Source organism: Cydia pomonella, chromosome 21, assembly GCF_033807575.1.
Source record: "Cydia pomonella isolate Wapato2018A chromosome 21, ilCydPomo1, whole genome shotgun sequence".
Classification (NCBI taxonomy): Eukaryota; Metazoa; Arthropoda; class Insecta; order Lepidoptera; family Tortricidae; genus Cydia; species Cydia pomonella.
The window spans coordinates 15,255,723-15,271,638 of record NC_084723.1 but is presented as its reverse complement, the minus strand read 5'-3'; the positions used below and the strand labels follow the sequence as shown (position 1 = coordinate 15,271,638).

Here is a 15,916-nt window from a genome sequence, read left to right as displayed (position 1 = left end):
AGGTACATAATATATTATATGTATTTTTAAGAAATAACGCAGAATGTATTTTATGATAGTTTTTAGAAATAAACAACTAGTCAAACTATTCTAGTTTTCTTTCAAATGATATACCTTGTTAGAGAATTACTAGACGTTTATTAGAGTAACATAGTTTTATAATATTCGCTAACGCGATACAATATAAAATACATTTAAACGGGCTTGTAGTCCAGCTTGCTCTCCAGCTTCTTGTTGTCGGCCACCTTGCGGACCGCCTTCATCAGATCCTCCTGGAAAATAAATTAAACTAAATTAATAAAAATCTTACCACAATAAATAATAGTACTACCCTACAGTAATGCCTCTTCCTACAAAACCCGAAGTTTGACAGCGATTCAGGGACGAATCATGCCGTCCCTTTCTAATGTATGGCACTATCCCTTTCGGCTATTTAGGATTGTCAAAATTCAAGTCATGCACGCAAAGGGACGTCAAGTTGTGGGGTGCTTATCGCTAGGAGGAGTAGCGCGTTGAGTGAGTGGTTCGTTTTTAGGTTATTCCCATAAATAAAACAACTTTCCTTATTTACTAATCAGGTGGTGGTATATTTACACAATACAGTAGGTTAATACTGTAGACGTTTGGATGGATGGGAATGAAAAGGGGAAGCCTCCAGATGAGGCCGGTGATAATGACATGAATTGGGAGACAACCTCACGTAAACGCAACTTGAATTTGTCACCGACCCAGCTGGAGCCTTCCCCAAAAAAAATTGTAATCGACCCGATAGAGACTAGCAAGCAGTTGGGCAATACAAATAATACAGTCGAACCTAATAATAGTAATGTGGCAGAGTTTAATAAAAATAATCCAGTTGAGGTAAATGAAAATAATACAGTCGAGTTCAACCCACATTTATACAAACACCCCAGTCTAGACAGCAAATACCGAGAGTACAATGCCGAAGATGATGGACCATTTATAGTTCATGTCTCTAGAGAGTCCGCTCCATCGTCCAATGCCTCTCTGAAACCCATCAATGTAGGCCTTTTGCTTACTCAAGGAAATGTAAACAACATCCAGAAGGAAGGTGGTATTAAGTCGGTAGGTCGCAACAGAGTAGCAGTTACTTTCTCCACAGCAGCTGATGCAAATAGCTTCTTAAAGCACCCATTACTTGACAAAAATAAGTTTACAGCTGATATCCCCTCATACCATGTATCGCGTATGGGAGTTGTTCGTGGAGTTCCTTCGGATTGGACTATGGAGGAATTAGTCAATGGTACGAATCTCAAAGAAGGCAAAGGGAAGATTCTTAAGGCTCGCCGTCTGCAACGGAAGGTGGCAAACAATGATGGTTCCTCATCCTGGGTGCCAACCCAATCAGTTGTAGTTACTTTCGAAGGGCAATCCTTACCGTCGAAAATCTTCGCCTATTACACCTCTCTAGTGGTAGAAGTATATCAACTGCCAGTAATTCAATGCAGGAAGTGCCTTAGGTTTGGTCATATTCAAACACAGTGCCGGTCTGATGCTAGATGTTATAAGTGTGCACAGAAACACCCCGGTGATGGATGCAATGTAGCACCAGAACATGTGACATGTATCTTTTGTACAGGTAGGCATTTTGCTACAGATAAAGTATGCAATGAATATGGTAGACAAAAAGCCATTAAACTTGCCATGTCTGAGCAGAACATCTCATACGCAGAAGCAGCAGCACAGTTTTCAGCAGTTCGCAGACCATATTCAGATATAGCAAGAGTCATGTTTGAGCAGGTTACAGACTCTTCCCGATCTTCCCAGTCCCCATGCCACCCTAATACTTCCATGCCCACTCCTCCGCCCACCACTTCGTATCGTAAGACCGTATACCGAGCACCCCGGACGAGGGTCCCTCTGTCCCCGGGTTATGATAGAGAAGCTCACAACAATATCGTCCGAACCCCCCCACCTCAACTCCCCAATGGTCAAGCTCTGAATGGCTCTTCTTCTTACAATAGAATCACTCCCAATGAAGACCTAATGGAACTCTGTTTGAAATTTTTAACAAACATCATCGCTAAATGGAGCGATTTCCTACCGAACGACGTTGCACCCTTAATGGTTACACTCGCGGAGAGACTTACATTCCACAATGGCCCCCCCGGTCACATTTCTACAATGGAATAGTCGAAGTATCATACCAAAAAAACCTGACCTTATTCAGCTCATCAACGACCACGCCGTGTCTGTTGCGGCTATTTCGGAGACATGGTTGCGTCCCGGCGCTCTTTTTAGAGTCCCGGGCTTCTCATGTCTCCGGGAAGACCGTAGTGACGGACGCGCCGGATGCGCGTTATTGATCAAGCGCTGTTACCCTTTCTTCCAAATTCCGATCCCCCCTCACTCGGATGGGATTAATGCCGTAGCTGCCAAGGTTATGGGCATTAATTTCATCTCTATATATATCCCCCATCCTGAAGAAGTTGATATAGATGAATTACAATCTATTCTCACATCTGTCCCACCTCCTCTTATAATTTTAGGAGACTTTAACTGTCACAATATCTCCTGGGGATCATACCATTCAGATTCGTTTTCGTCAGCCCTGCTGGATCTGTTCGATGACATCAATGTGGGAGTTATTAATGATGGAACTCCCACGCATCGGGTATACCCAGGCCAGAATCCCCAATCAGTTCTCGATTTATCTGTTTGTTCTCCTAGTTTATCTTCTTTATTATCCTGGAGGGTATTACGCCAGTCATTTGGCAGTGACCATTTCCCTATTATTATCACTAAGCCTTCATCTATTCTTCCATCTCCTTCCCCTGAACCGCTGCTGAAACACAAAATACAATCAGCAGACTGGCCCAATTATGCTTTTTATGTAGAGGAAAATATAAAAGAGTGGGACACGAGCGAAATTAGTCAAGACGAAAAATATTTAAAATTTAAAAATGTTTTATTAGAAGCTGCCGATAAGTTTATCCCAAAAAAGAGAGCTGTTAAACATAAAATTCCATCACCCCCGTGGTGGAACGCTGACTGCACAGCAGCCGTAAAAAAAAGAAATGCTGCGGAGCAAGCTTTCAATGAGTCAGGAAATTTGGATGACTTTATTTCATTTAAAAAAATCTCGGCCCGTACAAAGCGTTTCCTAGCAAAGGCTAAGAAGAAGGGATGGAGGGGATTTTGCGAGAGCTTATCTCCTAGAACCCCCTCAACACTTATATGGCGAAACGTAAAGAGGTTCAGGGGTTCATTTAATCCAGAGTCTAAGACTACCACGGATTCCCCCTGGCTATCAGAGTTCGCAGATAGACTTGCCCCTCCAACTGTCCCCGAAGCATCCTGCTTGTTACTTCCCCCGTTGCTATGCACCTCCAACGACTTGGATAAGCCTTTCTCATTCTCAGAGCTTAGTGTAGTGCTTAATGGACTAAGGAATACTACACCTGGAGAGGATGGCATACCATATTGTTTCTTGACCAAGTTAAATACATCATCACAGGAATATCTACTTGGTATCCTAAACCATGCCTTTGACACGGGGGAGATCCCAGGAGACTGGAAGACCCAAGTAATTATTCCAATCCTAAAACCGTCTAAAAACCCAGACGAGGCTAGCTCATATCGGCCGATTGCTCTTTCTGCAACAATGGGAAAGATACTGGAGCACCTGGTTAAAAATAGACTGGAATGGTTTGCAGAAAATAAGGGCATTCTAGCTGACACTCAATTTGGTTTCCGAAAGGGCCGTAGTACAATGGACAGTTTAAACATTTTAACAACTGATATCCGACTTACCTTTTCAAAAAACGAATATCTGCTAGGATGTTTTCTAGATATCTCTGCGGCTTACGACAATGTCCTTCTTCCGGTGCTCAGGGCAAAAATGCTACATCTGAGCATTCCCGCGAAGATTGTACATATTGTCACCAAGTTGTTTATGGGTAGGTCAATTAAAATTAGGAATGGTAATTCTTATCATCCACCTCGGACTTTGTGGCGGGGTCTCCCGCAAGGATCTGTACTCAGCCCTCTGCTTTACAGTATCTACACCTACGACTTGGAGCAATCTGTCTTATCCTTCTGTAATATCTTGCAGTATGCTGATGATCTGGTCTTATACACCTCAGCAAAGTCAATAGATAAAACCGCTGCTAGTTTGAACACAGCTCTGGGTTACCTCAAGGATTGGCTTGATGAACATGGTCTTACTCTATCGCCAACAAAGAGTTGTGTAGTCACGTTCAGTCGCAGAAGAATCATGCCTGCTGCAGATGTCCGTTATGGCGGTGTTATGATTCCAAGTAAGGAGTCAGTAAAATTCCTAGGTGTCATTTTAGATCACAAAATGTCTGGCATTTCACATCACAAGTATATAATAGGTAAGTGTGAAAAAAATATCAATATTCTGCGAGCATTGTCAGGTGTTTGGTGGGGCTCACATCCATATTGTCAGAAGCTACTCTACAATGCCATCATACGCAGTCATATAGACTATGGGTCATTTTTAATGGAACCTTGCAATAAGGATGGACTAGGTAAATTAGATCTCATACAAGCTAAATGTTTGAGGATCATACTCGGAGCTATGCGTTCTTCTCCCAAGAACGCCATGCAGGTGGAAGGTGTTGAGCCTCCTTTGTCTCTCCGCAGACAATATCTTGCCGATAGATTTTTAATCAAAGCCAGTTCTTACTACAACCATTTGCTGCTTCCACGTTTGCGGTCACTTGCACTGGAACTCACTGAAAACCAATATTGGACACATAAAACTTCTCCTAAAATAATGATATCTTTTTCAAAATTAATTAATATTTACCCAAGTTTATATACATCCGGCACTAATCCTTTATTTGAAGCGGCATTTGAAACCCTAATATATACCCCTAAAGTTATATTAGACATAGGAATTTTCAAAAATGATCCTGCAGCAAACAACAAATTTAATACATTTTTAGATAAATGGCAAGATTATTTACCGGTTTATACTGACGCTTCAAAGGTGGATCCTGCAAGATGTGTGGGAGCAGCAGTGTGGATTCCTCGGTACAATATTGTCCTCTCATTTAGGTGTCCTCCTCAAGCGTCGATTTTCACAGGTGAAGCAGTTGCTATTCTTGAAGCTGCCAAATATGCAGAGACCCATAGTATTAAAAAAACTATTATCTTCTCTGATAGTAGAAGCTGCCTACAGGCTATTGTAGGCAACCAATTCAAACTTAGAGCCAAATTTCCTTTGATTTTAGAAATCAAAGCTGTACTGCGTAGGTGTGAATTAAGGGGCCTAAATATTGTTCTCGGATGGGTTCCAAGCCACTGTGGTATTAGCGGCAATGAGATGGCTGATACATGGGCAAAACGAGCTATTGACATTGGATTAATAAAAGAGGATATTTACAGTACAGACCTTCTGAGTGGTTCACTGTCGGATCTATTTAATACATGGCAGGAGCAATGGGATATCTCGAGATTAGTGACAGGTAGACATTATGGCTGTATACAACCTCGTATATCTCGAAAACCGTGGTTCTATCGATTCCGTACGTCTCCGAAATGGGTAATATCCACCATCTGTCGTTTACGTTTGGGCAAAGTATGTACTCCGTTATTTCTGGCTATGATAGGTGTTCGTGCGAACTCATTGTGTGATTGTGGGCTTGATGAGGGCAACTTGGACCACATTTTCTTTGCATGCTCAAAGTGTAGCTACTCACTGTACGATGTATTGCCCGATAATGTTCCACGACCTATATGCTTCAGCTCGCTACTTTGTTACATGGATCCTATTCTAACTTCTATCCTAATTAAATATTTACAAGCAAATAACATTAAACTATAAATAAAGTATTATCTTTTCAGACCTAATTATATATCTTTAATTTTATACACACTCTACATTATACATTTATATGGTTTTCTTCTCTCTCACTTCCTTCATGTTGGCACTATTAACGTTCTGTCATCCGCTTCCCGCTTATTTGCTAACAATTGTATACGTCATGTGTTCGTTTGTGATGTCCATAACAATTATTTGTTTTTTAGGTTCTCCCTACCACATCCTTCCACAAGCTCAAAATATTACCGAACATTCTCCTCTCGTGTGAAAGTCAACACCGACATTGGCGAATTCACCCTGTGCAAATTGGCAGGGAGTAAAAGCCAGAAGAAAAAAAAAAAAAAAAAAAAAAAAAAAAAAAAAGTTGTGGGGTTATTCGCGGACGGTCTAGAACGCAAAATGACTAGTGTAATATTTTACCTACATCGGTTATAGTCTACCGCTCTAACGGACTAGAACGCAAAATGCCGACATAATTTTTTCCGTTTTATCTTAATTTTATAGCGATGTCGACGGAGCTATTCTGTACTGTTTGGCCTTCAGCCATTTGAAGATACCTAACGAACCTAACCTACCTATATAAAATGTTGTGGTCATTTTGCGTTCTAGACCAATGGCGATATAGACAAAATATTACAGTAGTCATTTTGCGTTATAGACCATCCGCGAATGACCGAAGTTGTGCCAACGCTAAATGATTGCTCGGAGCAATGCTGAGCTGAGCCGAGAACGCCCGAAAGGATCAGTGTCACCCCACTGATCTAACTAAATTAGACATTTAGACATATGACATATGACGAAAAGCGTCATAAAAATACTTAAAATTTTACTTCTTTCTTGTGTATTTTAGACATAAGTATATAGATTTAATTAGTAAAAAATAGGGCACGTTAAGTTAGCAGCGGTTTTAATAGCACAGACTGTGAAAGTATTATTTTAAACGTCATAGTTTCATAGAAATTCGTCGTTTTAAATTACACTTGCACAGTTTGTGCTATCAAAATCGCTGCCAACTTAGCTTGGTCTAACTCTTGTATTATTGTCTAGGCGGGGAATGCAGGCATTTGCTAGCTGAGCATTAATTTGGTGAGCGTCAGAATGGCGGGTGGACCTCAGCGAATTTCAACTAAATATTTATAAACATGTCGTACCTTCCGTGTACCTCAGTGTATGTTTAATAGAAACCAGTGTACCTCTCCCTCAAACAAGATATTTAACAAAAAAGGTCGTCGAAGGTTCCGACGTCAGAATGGCGGGTGGACTTATGAAATCTTATGAAAAAGTATGCAGTTATATTGTACCTTCAGCGTACCTCTGTAAACCTTAAAAGAGATCAGTATATCTGTACCTAAAACGAGCTAGGCTCAAAACAATCTTACATTATTTCAACCAAAATGTGTACAAGTCGCTGCCGGCCTCGCAGGAGTGGCACGCACCTGTATGATGTACTCGCGCTCGGCGCGGATGGCGAAGAGGCCGGCCTCGCAGGAGTGGCACGCACCTGTATGATGTACTCGCGCTCGGCGCGGATGGCGAAGAGGCCGGCCTCGCAGGAGTGGCACGCACCTGTATGATGTACTCGCGCTCGGCGCGGATGGCGAAGAGGCCGGCCTCGCAGGAGTGGCACGCACCTGTATGATGTACTCGCGCTCGGCGCGGATGGCGAAGAGGCCGGCCTCGCAGGAGTGGCACGCACCTGTATGATGTACTCGCGCTCGGCGCGGATGGCGAAGAGGCCGGCCTCGCAGGAGTGGCACGCACCTGTATGATGTACTCGCGCTCGGCGCGGATGGCGAAGAGGCCGGCCTCGCAGGAGTGGCACGCACCTGTATGATGTACTCTCGCTCGGCGCGGATGGCGAAGAGGCCGGCCTCGCAGGAGTGGCACGCACCTGTATGATGTACTCTCGCTCGGCGCGGATGGCGAAGAGGCCGGCCTCGCAGGAGTGGCACGCACCTGTATGATGTACTCGCGCTCGGCGCGGATGGCGAAGAGGCCGGCCTCGCAGGAGTGGCACGCACCTGTATGATGTACTCTCGCTCGGCGCGGATGGCGAAGAGGCCGGCCTCGCAGGAGTGGCACGCACCTGTATGATGTACTCGCGCTCGGCGCGGATGGCGAAGAGGCCGGCCTCGCAGGAGTGGCACGCACCTGTATGATGTACTCTCGCTCGGCGCGGATGGCGAAGAGGCCGGCCTCGCAGGAGTGGCACGCACCTGTATGATGTACTCGCGCTCGGCGCGGATGGCGAAGAGGCCGGCCTCGCAGGAGTGGCACGCACCTGTATGATGTACTCGCGCTCGGCGCGGATGGCGAAGAGGCCGGCCTCGCAGGAGTGGCACGCACCTGTATGATGTACTCGCGCTCGGCGCGGATGGCGAAGAGGCCGGCCTCGCAGGAGTGGCACGCACCTGTATGATGTACTCGCGCTCGGCGCGGATGGCGAAGAGGCCGGCCTCGCAGGAGTGGCACGCACCTGTATGATGTACTCGCGCTCGGCGCGGATGGCGAAGAGGCCGGCCTCGCAGGAGTGGCACGCACCTGTATGATGTACTCGCGCTCGGCGCGGATGGCGAAGAGGCCGGCCTCGGTGCACACGTTGCGCAGGTCGGCGCCGTTGAAGGCGTCGGACAGCTTGACGACGGCCTCGTAGTCCATCTCGCCGTGCTTCGCGATTGGTAGAGCGTGGATCTTCAAAATCTCGAGCCTGTAAACAATTGTTGTTGTTTTAATGTCAAAAATATAATGCACACGCCTAGGTCATGTATACATATAAAAATTTATTTTATTTTAAACTTTATTGCACAATAAAAATAAGTACAAATGGCGGACTTAATGCCTTTAATGCCTAAGGCATTCTCTACCAGTCTACCATAGGGCAAAACAGAAATTTACGAATGTGGGTGCAGTGAGAAAAATAATTCAAAAGAAATGACAACAATACAAGTAATTTTAAAAAACTATTTACAACTTTGGACATTAATAACATTATTTACAATGTTACACAAATTATATTAGGTACTACACATATATAGCCATATTGCTATATAAATACCAATATATATATACATAAATATAACATATAATATCAATGTACAACATATAGGTAATATATAATAACAATATATTATAAAAACTATGCATATGCGCGGAGGAGGACTAACTTGTGCTGCATTTAAAAAGATATTAAAGGGAAAGTTAATTACAATCAATTCTCAAGTTTTTTTTTTAGTTTATCGTAAATAATTTGTAAAGTATGACCCATAGCAAATAAAATTCTTATAGATAAATAATTTACATAAAATTTCCTACAAGAAACATGGGATTACTTTTCCCTAGGATCAATATTTTTTAAAACGGATAAAGTGGCAAAGTTAAATAATGCGAAGAATTGATTTTAATTCAATTTCTCCCTTAATATTTAATAAGGTATTAATACCTTAATAAGGTATTAATAACTTATTAAATATTAAAGCTAGCGAAAAAGCGTAAAAAATATGTGGCGCCATTTGTTACGGTCTGCATTTTAGCTTCGACCGTATTTCACCTGTCATTTCGTTATTAACTAACTTTAAAGCAAAATTATACTGGTTTAGCTAATGACACAAACATAAAACTACAATTAAAAGCATGATGAAACATCTGCCCGAGTGTAATAATGTACAACCGGTTGATTATTATCACGGCTCGGAACCGGTTTATAAAATACCGGTTTATTCCGGTTTCCTCCGAACTTTTATGAGAACGCGAACGTTTTAAGAACTTTATTGTAAACTAAAAAAAACCGGTTTACTCGACGAGTGACGAAACTGCCAGCCGGCCCTGTTGGTGTGCCACCTAAACATAGACACCAACATGAGAAGAAACCAGTTTGTATTGCTCTAAACCGGTTAATTTGACAAGAATTGTTCTCATAAATAGCGGATTAAAATTAACGGTTTTTCGAGCGAAACCGAAATTAAAAGGTTTTGCACCAAGTACAACGGTTGAGAAATTTAACCGGTTTCCGGGCCTTGATTATGATTTTCATTTGAAATCGAAAGCTCTGTCTGTACCTCATCTGGCTATTCGGATAGCCAGTTGACCGAGACAATTTCAACTCAGCCGCAGTCAACGTCTATCTGCCTGATCCTAGAAAGTTAGTCAGTCTGTCCTGACCTGGCCTGCTCGTTGGGCAGCGGTATCTCGATCTTCCGGTCCAGCCTGCCGGGCCGCAGCAGCGCGGGGTCCAGCGTGTCGGGCCGGTTGGTGGCCATGATGATCTTGACTTGGCCGAGCGAGTCGAAGCCGTCCATCTGGTTGAGGAGCTCCATCAGGGTTCGTTGGATCTCGCGGTCGGCGCTCGTGCCTTCGGAGAACCGACGGCCACCTGGGAATGACAACATTATTTTCATTGATCTTAGACATATTTAATTAGCTTATCACCCCCGTACCGTAAATACCAGTTTTACCCCCAGGTCCCAAGTAGGGCTGCCATCTCGAATTTCGCCAAACCCGGACAAAGATTCAAAAAAACCCGAACATTTGGCGTAAATCGCATTTTTTCCTCGGACGAGTCCGAAAATAATATTTTTAAAAAACAAGACCTTTAATTTTACATGTAGTTTTAATGTGTTTTACATGAAAAGTGTCCGGGTTTTCCCCAGACACTTCTTGACACCTCCCCCGGACGGCCTCCAAACTAGGACAAATCCGGGAAAACCCGGACGGATGGCAGCCCTAGTCCCAGGTCAAGTATAACTTACCGATGGCGTCGATCTCGTCCATGAAGATGATGCAGGGCTGGTGGTCGCGCGCGTAGTTGAACATCTCGCGGATCAGACGCGCTGATTCTCCGATGTACTTGTCCACGATGGCCGATGATACCACCTGGGATCATTCACAATTTTACCAAACACACTTTGAAAGGAGTAAAATAAGCTTTCTGACAAAAATTTCATTTTGATACAAGATTTGATAGCTGACTGTACTTTTCTTTCAACAGACAACTAATACTTGTCAAGACAATTCTAACAATCCCAGACACAATGAGGTTGCATTGTTTTATCAGAGTTCCTATGGCCACGTGCTGTCTCATCATCAGATCAGTTCGATGGCCCCATAATATTGCATCGTGACCCAATTTATGTATGTGAACTTTCCGCTCAATCAATAATGGGAAGTGGATCTAATATAGCTTGCAAGATGTGACTCGAACATACATACATACAAGCATTGCAAGTTAAATAAAAGCTTGTAAAAATGAGGTTTACGTGAAACGTCTGGTGGGCAAGCCGAAGGCTTCAAGAGAACTGAGCTTTTTTTTATACTAGGTCAGCGGCAAACAAGCTTACGGCCCGCCTGATGGTAAGCAGTGTCCATAGCCTATGTACGCCTGCAACTCCAAAGGAGTTACATACGCGTTGACCCTAACACTCCTCACCCTTGTTGAGCGCTGGCAACCTTACTCACCGACAGGAACACAACACTATGAGTAGGATCTAGTGTTATTTGGCTGCGGTTTTCTATAAGGTGGAGGTACTTCCCCAGTTAGGCTCTGCTCTAGAGCTGGAATGACATCCGCTGTGCTGTGCCCTACCACACAAAGCAAGATGACATCCACAGTGCCCATACCTCTTTTTTGGACGTAGTTTAAGGATGTACCCGGGTCCAAAACCAATTACAAACCAATGGTCAAGTGTGTTACAACTTATGACTCATAAGTGTCTTAATTCAACTGTTAATTGTATGTTATGATGTTATTAAGTTACTTATTAAACTTTATTTTATCTTTATAGGAAGTTAGGGACTAAACTTATAAGCAATGAAACAACAAGCAACACTAACCTTCAAGAAGTTCGCATCGAGTTGTGAAGCCACAGCCCTGGCCAGCAATGTCTTCCCGGTGCCAGGAGGCCCGTACAGCAGACAACCTTTGGGCGGAGTGATACCCACTCGAACAAACAACTCGGGGTTCATCAGGGGCAGTTCAATGACCTGTTCATAAAAACATTGTCTTAAAAAGAGTTGCATGTCTTAATATCTAAAAACTAAAACAGTAACTCAAATAGAATAGAATAAAAATCATTTATTCAGACAACACATCAATACAAATAACACATATAGTAAATACAGGAAAGATAAAGAAAACAGTGGAAACAGAGATGTGAAGCCGAAATGGCACAACTAGAGTAGTCAACCGATGCTGGTTTTATGTGGAGCCAGTGGAATACTATTATTTATATAATATTCTACTCCATACCTCACGCAACTGCCTGATCTGCTCCTGTAGACCGCCAATAGCACTATATGTGACATCTCCGGGGTCCTCGTGGCTCATGTTGTATACTAATGGGTCCACCTGGAACAAGTTACAAGAAAAAGTTAGGCTTAAATAATCACATACTTTCTCCTACTCCTTGTTCAGGCACTTGTGTTACCTATTGTAGATTATGCTGATGTGTATTACGGGAATATCACACAAGTTTCTCTGTACAATCTAGATCTTAATAACAGCACTAGATTTATTATCGGACTCGAAGAATGACCACAAATCTGCATATCGCCGTCGACTTAACTTCGTGAACGTTCACGAAGGTTGTTGCAAATTCTGTGCACATTATAAGTATATTTTATTATAGTATATTTATGTAAGTTTATTACCATTAGTATATATTATTTATCGCTATTTAGCTTGTTTTAAGTCACTTTTTCTGTTTTTTTTTTGTTTAGTGCCTGCACCTGTATTGTCTGGCAGTATTTTCGACCAGAGTGGAGGCACGGAAGCTGACATTGAAACACGAATAAACAAAGCCCGAGCCGAATTCAGCCAGCTTAAACCTGCGTGGAACTCCTCTACCCTGACGAGCAGAACTAAAGTGAGGATTTTCATTTCCAATGTAAAGGCCGTGTTACTGTATGGGTGCGAAACCTGGTTTGTCCGCAAAGACCTAATGACAAAACTCCAAGTGTTTATGAACAAATGCTGAAGGCAAATTCAGCGCATCTTTTGGCCTAACTGGATCACAAACGCCCACTTATGGAGAATAACCGGACAAGCACCCGTACATAAGGAGATACAAACGCGCAAATGGCTTTGAATTGGGCTTATCCTCGGGAAGCCTGACACCCAACTATCCAAGGTGGCCATGACCTGGAAGATGCCCGGAAAACGGACACATGGTCAGCCTAAATTTATTAGTGGGGTTTTTGGGCCTTTAAGTGCCACGTCGACCAGGTAATGATCTATTGTGACAGACCTTTAAAGTTCATTACTGATGCCCGTTGAATCCAGGAAATTCCAGATTCTTTGGGCCGTAATGTTCTGTACCTCATAGGGTTGCAATACGTGCCGCCCTAAGTGGGTACTTCTTTTTGACATTAGTGGTCCACAGGAACAGAATGTGCAGTCTCCTCCGACTCCTTGCAGAACCTGCATGTCGCGTCTTGTTTCTTCCCAATTTGAAACATGTGTTTGTTCAACTTGCAGTGTCCAGTCAATATTCTGGTCACCGCGCAGGTTTTGTGTCTTTTGAGCTCTAAGAGCTCCTTAGCAAATTTGTTGTTGAACCCTTTGATTGGAGCTTTCGAGTGTTCTTGTCCTTTGACGAACTTCCACCAATCGATTGCTCTTGTTTTTTCTAAGTTCCTGAGCAGAGAATATGCATGGTTCTGGGCCGACCAGGGGTGTGTCTTCGCCCTTTCTAGCAAGTTCGTCCGCTTCTTCGTTTCCGTTAATGTCGGAGTGCCCTGGTACCCATCTAAGTATGACTTTGTTGGAGTTAGCCAGTGCATTTAGGTTTGTTTTACAGTTCTGGACTAGTTTTGAGTTTGACTCAAGGGATTCTAGTGCCAGAAGAGTAGCCTGGCTGTCTGAGTTGATGTAGATATGTTGGTGTCTTAGGTTCCTATCCAGGTTAATCTCCGCACATTTGTTGATGGCGTAGACTTCTGCCTGGAAGATTGAGGCCTGTGTGCCCATGCTGACGCTAGCTCTGAACTTAGGTCTCTCATCATAGATCCCACATCCTACATCACTGCCTTTCTTGGAACCATCAGTGTACCAAATATGGCTTCCCTCTTCAACGTCAATCTACTTGACGCCGTTCCGTGGAGCAAGAGTTGGGTGTATTAGGGATGGGGTGGGCGAAGGTTACCCGAGCTGCCCAGGACCGGAGTCAGTAGAAAAAATGGTTCGAGCCCTACACCCGAGCAGGGGGTCACAGGATGAAAAGAAAAAGAAAGAATGCCTGCATGACTACTGTTTCTGTTTAGCCTGATGGTTGACTGGTACAAAATACCTTTAGGTATTAAGACCGCCATTTGTACTTTATTTACTATATTGTGCAATAAAGTTTAAATAAATAAATACTTAATTTTGAAAATAGACATTTTATGTCGGGAAAATTATTATGTCAATATGGGTACGTGTGATTCTCGGATAATTGGAACTGTCCTTCATACCAGGGCCTTTTTACACATGATTAGTGTTTAGTGCATACATTTGGCCCTAAACACAAGTAGCAAGTAACTGAACTCGTGATAAACAATGTGCTTGTCCAGATGATGCCTGCAGCTGAGAACATAGCGAGGACTGGTTGCTTTCACAATAAACTAACAACTTACCTCTTGCGGCAAATGCATCATGACGGTGAGTGTCATATCCAGGGCCCTGCCTGCCTTCAGTTTGTGCTTGTTCAAGCTGATGCTTGCAGCTGACAATGTAGCGAGGACCATTGGTTGCTTCTACAGTAACCAGATAAGGCTTACCTCTCTTGGCAAATGCCTCATGATGGTAAGTGTAGTCATATCCAGGGCCACACGGGTGCCTCCCTTCAACTTGTTCTTGTCCAGTTGACGCCGGCAGCCAACAACATAGCGAGGACCGTTGGTTGCTTTCACAATGACTGGAATAGAAAAATAATATATTTATGAACAAATCAGTAAAATATGAGCCTGAATTTAGTTGCATTGTGAGAAAAAAGGTGGTGGAAAAAAACATGTACAATAATATCACTACTAGATGCAAAGTGGAGTTTTTTTTTTAAATAATAGAGTTCTCTGATCATAATAAGTCTCAACAAGTAAATATAATTTTTGAAAAGTTTTAATACCACTGTTATAGGTAGGATTAGCCTGGAATGTGCATTTGGATTAAACCTTACCAACTCAACCCAAAATGGAAATTTATAAAAAAACTTATTAATACATAAAATTAACTTCGATCGAACCTTAGATTTAAGTGAATTTTCATTCATATTCATATGTGGTAATGGTAGCAGTAAAATACTTACACTTTTCTTCTGTTAGTTGTTTCAGTACTTCTCCTACAATTTGACCAACACTCTGTAGGGCTTTTAGGTCGTTTTCACTCTTATCATACTGTTTTGTCAGGTCTTTTAACTGTTCTCTCACTGAAAGCACAAAAATTTAGATATTAGTACAGAAACAAACAGGTAACCTAAATCTTATGCTACAAACACCAATATTAACGTAAATATCGATTAAACCACGACGAATTAACAATATTTTAGAGTAAAAAGTATAAACAAACATAAATAATGTTCAAAGTTCATTGTTTTACAGAAAAAGTTAATGATGATTCGGCAATAATCGAACACTAAAAACGGTTTACTTACTATCCTTGAGTCTAGACTCGACTTCTTTGTGTTCCATCAACTTCTTTCTGTAATCTTGAAACCCCTTTTCCCTCAAGGGGTCCATGGTAGACGTTCCAGCGGGCATTTTAGTTAAAAATTAAATCAAACTCGAATACACTGCAACACAAATCTCAAGTCATTTGACGTTTCGTTTCGACGTTTGTTTTTTTTTAACAATATTTTGCGTCTGCCCTGGATTCTGGTTATAGGTTTATTTCGTATGGCAACAAAAGCGTTGAACAATGAGAAATACTAGTAGTGCAAGTACTAGCGTAAGACAAAGACAGAATAATTCTCTCTGTCTATGTTTGAAATGCAACAGTCCTGGGCCAAACAATATATACACCGTGTTCCAATTGACCCAACCTTTGGGGTTTAGAACTCCAATTAGGCGTAATTAGAGTGACAGGGAAGATGTCCGCAATTTGCGAACTTTGGTGTTCGCGGTACCTAAGCCGTCAGAATT

At 42.6% G+C, this 15,916-nt stretch overlaps 1 protein-coding gene and 1 long non-coding RNA gene across 4 annotated transcripts; both read right to left on the bottom strand.

The window, feature by feature from the left end:
• Positions 1–115: 115 nt before the first annotated feature.
• On the bottom strand, positions 116–15,611 carry LOC133529806 (26S proteasome regulatory subunit 10B). The gene is made up of 9 exons (XM_061867617.1): positions 15,430–15,611; positions 15,085–15,204; positions 14,561–14,697; positions 12,054–12,152; positions 11,639–11,788; positions 10,558–10,681; positions 9,971–10,181; positions 8,354–8,519; positions 116–272 (listed from the first exon to the last, which is right to left on the bottom strand). Exons 1-9 carry the CDS (start codon positions 15,533–15,535, stop codon positions 195–197), a joined length of 1,191 nt encoding a protein of 396 aa, XP_061723601.1. The 5' UTR covers positions 15,536–15,611; the 3' UTR covers positions 116–194.
• LOC133529808 (uncharacterized) lies at positions 2,367–5,830 on the bottom strand. 3 transcript variants are annotated; one of them, XR_009801219.1, is made up of 4 exons: positions 5,384–5,830; positions 4,956–5,099; positions 3,775–4,721; positions 2,367–3,617 (listed from the first exon to the last, which is right to left on the bottom strand). It is a non-coding gene; the product is annotated as an uncharacterized LOC133529808 (long non-coding RNA). The 3 variants fall into 3 exon arrangements; XR_009801218.1 differs by having other exon boundaries at positions 4,956–5,830; XR_009801220.1 differs by having other exon boundaries at positions 2,367–2,806; positions 4,956–5,830.
• Positions 15,612–15,916: the final 305 nt, after the last annotated feature.